Source organism: Limulus polyphemus, unplaced genomic scaffold (assembly GCF_000517525.1).
Source record: "Limulus polyphemus unplaced genomic scaffold, Limulus_polyphemus-2.1.2 Scaffold709, whole genome shotgun sequence".
NCBI classification, from domain to species: Eukaryota; Metazoa; Arthropoda; class Merostomata; order Xiphosura; family Limulidae; genus Limulus; species Limulus polyphemus.
The window spans coordinates 56,491-60,976 of NW_013666319.1; the positions used below are offsets into that span (position 1 = coordinate 56,491).

The window sequence follows — 4,486 nt, forward strand, 5'->3', positions numbered from 1 at the left end:
AAGAATCAGGTTAAAAATCACACACCTTTTTGATACGTAATCATTTCTACAGTCTATCGTTCCTTTGCTGTTCATTATGCATTTCATTTTGTTCAAAAGTCTATCATTTTCTCTTTGGATTTCATTGGACCTCTCTTTTTCTAAGTGAAGTTTCTTAAACATATCATTCATGTGGTAAAGTCCAGGCGGCGCTGTTGTATCCACAACTGGTCGGGCTTTCTTAATCTTGAAATAATATAAAACATATCAAAGCATTTATAATAATATTTGTGTAATTTGACACAAAACAATTTAAGTAGGTTACTTTCAAATAAATAAGATCTGTTCGTATAACATATATAAAACTGAAAGTTTTAAAACGTACCATAACTGTCAATATACAGTATAATGTTTCGTATGTTGCTACGTCAATTAGAAATACAAGATATGTCTAAGTCAGTTAATAACATATAAGTAAAACTTCGTGAAGATTCCATCATTCTTGCCTTCCAATTAATTTAAAGACCTACTGTGATAAATAGCGCCACCTACAAGCAAATATTTGGAACTTATCTTTATTTACATCTTTCACCAAATACTATAGTTCCTTAAAAAAAAACTTTTCTCTGAATCATTCAAAATAAAAGATTGATTCAAAGGGCCTCGTTAAAATGCCTTCGACAAAGATCAGATAATCTCAACTAAACAATAAGGTGAAATACGCCCTCTCATAATATTAGATCGCATTTACCATATATATATATATATTTATTTATTTAATTATTTACAATTATCTGGGTTTGGTTTGAAATAAAGTCAACTAATGACTACCTCTAGACATATTGCCTCTAGTTTTTGTTAATCTAAATCGCCTCTTTCTTCTCATTAGCTTACTGAGCTTTGTTAGTGTAAATTGACTCTTGGCCTATTGGTTTTGTTGGTCTAAACCTGTTGGTTTTTATAGTTTAAATTGTGTTTTCTTTTTCTTCTTCTTCTCATTGACCTGTTGGGTTTCGTTAGTCTAAATTGTTTTTTTTTCCTTCTTATTGGCCTATTGGATTTGGTTGAGTACCAAGTTATCTTTATGAGCTTACTGACTCTACAGTTACTTGAGATGATATAGCTGTTGTTACCCTGATTTGCTGGATTGCGACTGACTCAGCTAACATAATTGAAGTATTTCAGCCTTACCATTTTAACTGTGAAAGAGAAATAAAGTTACATTTTGGAACCAGTTGGTGGCTTTTGTTTTATTTTCTCTGTCCATTACTCCAAATTCATCAGCCAAACCATCGGATCTCTTATTATTATGGGATGGAACTCAACTATGCGTTATTATTTCTGCACACAAGGAACACTATGCCTTTAGAAATCCTTATTCTTAACGATCATATAACTATTTCTTATCAATGTTTAGAAATATTATTACTTCTAGCATTTATATTTAACTCGTTACGAAAATAACTTCTTGGTGTTATATTTCACCTTCACGTAGTTCGGAAGAAAATAAACTTGGTGATGTGTCTAGCACAGTTATGTCACGTAGTAAAAAAATGATTAACTCTTGATTTTATCACTAAGGTCGTATTTAAATCAGAAAAGAAGTAATTAACACAGAATGTTGTGAGGTATTCAGGAAAGCCACAACCACGAGAACTAGAAAAATGGAAGAATTGGCCAGAGTGAAGCTGAACTAAAGGAGAAAGTTATGAGAGGTAAAAACAAAACGCAAAGAAGTATGTCAAAAGTCTTAATTCACACATACATACACAAAATACAACAAAGATTAATAACATAACTCATTAGTATAGACTTCTACAGTGGGTCACAGGTAAGCTCTTTCAAACTAACCTGCATCGCTTACCTCAAGGTGAAGACCAAAAGGTTAAATATGAGAGCACAAAAGACACTATATTAAACATCAGAAACAGAAAGAGGACCATTTAAGTAGAGTTGGTCATAGCCGAAACTCTATAAAAACTTTACATAATGTATAAGATAGAAAATCGCCCTCCAGCATCACCACCTCTAGATGATAAAGAGACAGCATCTTTATTCACATAAGAATGCTGGTTCAACGACCATAAAAATTACACTTTCTGATCGACAAGGCCAATCAATTCCATTATATCATAAAATCTAATATTGGTGGAAACTAAACAGATGTCTAGACAGTTCTAGTTTAGCAATACAAACAAAGCTTATCATGATAAAATTAAAGTTACAGAAGAGTAGTCTTACCTCCCAAATCGCCATGTAACTTGATAGGAAGTTAAACGCTTTTTTTTATACAGCTAACATTTTAATGTACTTCAGTTAAAATAGCTAATGCTTGATATAATATACTCAAACAATTATTTGACTTGGTTCCTCTGTCTCTTGACTATACCTTTAAAATACATGTATTTAACCTTTAATATATGTGTACTTAATATTTGATATATGTGTACTTAATATTTAAAATACATGTATTTAATCTTCAAAATTATTTTGTAACTCCATTAGCAAATGTATGTCATTTCTACAATCGTAACGCATTAGACAACAATACCAGATCAGAGGATCAATCTAGATAAAAAGGATTCGCCAGAAACTTGTAGACTACACATTTGTGTTGTATATGTATACTTTATGCAGGACTTGGTAGCCCTGATCCACACATGGATCAGGTCATAGTTCTGTATGCTCAAAGAGTGTAACAAATGCATTCAGTCATAGTTCCATATGCTCAGAGATTGTCATTCACAGATACAAATATAAACTTGCTACCTGGTAAGCCATTTTGTTACCGGCTTTCAAATTAGGTAGCAACCATTTGCTATTTGACTTTGGTTTAAACTTTTAACCCTAGCAATAGTTATTCAAATAGAAACAAAATAAATAACACTTAATAATAAGACTATTAACGAGTGGTTTAAGGTAACAAATCGTAAAATAACTTACTGAGAAACTGTCTCCAGTTATTCTAAATTTTGTGATAATTTTTTAACTCGGTAAGAAACGTGTTCATTGTTCTAATATCTGTGTTGGTTTAACTTAATACTTAATGTAAACAGCCAAAACAATATTGTAGAAAATGACTTTTAATTTACCCAGACCTTCTACCAGTTATGAATTTAAGTAAATAAAATAATAAAACGAAGATCAACGTTTTTTACTTGCACAAACATTTACTTGTAAAGTTAAAAAATTAAAAATATACAAGTTAAAAGAAACTTAAAACTCTACATGTTTCGATGTAAATAATTATAGCATCTTCAGGAGAATCCATCAAGAAGTACACTGCTTATAAACGTAAATCTGGTACGTTATGTGTACTTCTTGATGGATTTTCCTGAAGATGGTGTAAGTATTTACATCGAAACATGTGGAGTTTTAAGTTTCTTTTAACTTGTACATTTTTAATTTTTTAACTTTACAAGTAAATGTTTGTGCAAGTAAAAAACGTTGATCTTCGTTTTATTATTTGATTTAACATCTTTGCACCAGAACTGTCAGTTTTTACGTAATAGTATGAATTTAACTGTTTTAGTTGAACAAGAAACTCCTGACAGATTTGAATAACTCAAAGTTGTGTAGCAGCTATGACGTATTCAATGCTATGACTTGTATTTGTAAAATTATACTAGTGTACGTTATAATTTATGGTCTTTGGTATGTGTTGGTTAGTACAATAATTTCGTGTTTTTTATCCTTGGCCTGAAATTCGCAGCCCGTAAAACAAAACAAAACAAAAAAACTCCCATTAGAGTTATTCACAATCTCTTCACACAGGCTTAATGACGGCTAGCCAACTCGTTGAAATGAACGTAGACAATAACCCTGTCTTTACAAGCTGTATGTATTCCTGTGTTTTAAACAATTCATAAAAAAATGTTATCTCGATGATTTATACGACGAAACAATGAGTAGCTTTCTTGTATCTCTGGCGGCATGTCTTGTAAGTAGAGGTGAAACTAAGTGTTCTAAATAAGAAACCGAGTACGTTTTACGGTTATTTGTATTCTTATGGTTAAGATATATTACCAGTACGAAACTAATCCGATTATCCCCCCCCCCCCATTACCCGCCATCACGTTCACAAAATACATCTACACAAGTCTTACCTTACGTCGATGTCTCTCGTATTGCTGCTTTTCCCATTGGGTTTGAAGATACTTACTAGGTGGACAAAATGGAGCGCAATTACTCTGTCGCTGCATAGCTCTTCTGTTGTGTAATCCCGTATTACACGGCTGGTTGTCACTACCCGTGCCCACTAGAGTATGTGACACGATTAGTCTGTTTGAATGCAAGTAATTTGGAAACGCGTGTAGATATTTGTTACCATAGAAACCATTAGCACTCATTTATTAACTGTTTTCTGCTGCCATCTGTCGGCGACAATATCAAACTTAATGAGGCTTTATACTTATGAGAGTCATGTTTAGTTTTATGTATTGTTATAATATATATATATATACATATCCGTATGATAAAGTAATTAACCATTCTGCTTTATAACTAA

The 4,486-nt window shown here is 32.0% G+C and overlaps 1 protein-coding gene across 2 annotated transcripts in view; it reads right to left on the bottom strand.

Moving 5' to 3' along the window:
• LOC111085913 overlaps window positions 1–4,243 on the bottom strand; it is a 10,899-nt gene extending 6,656 nt beyond the window's left edge. The window contains exons 1-2 of one of the 2 annotated variants that reach the window (XM_022386739.1): window positions 4,142–4,243; window positions 26–225 (exon numbers count right to left, since the gene is read on the bottom strand). In XM_022386739.1, the coding sequence (XP_022242447.1) occupies window positions 26–171 (146 nt within the window). In that variant the 5' untranslated portion in view covers window positions 172–225; window positions 4,142–4,243. Of the gene's footprint in view, window positions 1–25; window positions 226–4,085 lie in introns of both variants that reach the window. The other variant, XM_022386738.1, reaches the window with a different exon arrangement.
• Window positions 4,244–4,486: the final 243 nt, after the last annotated feature.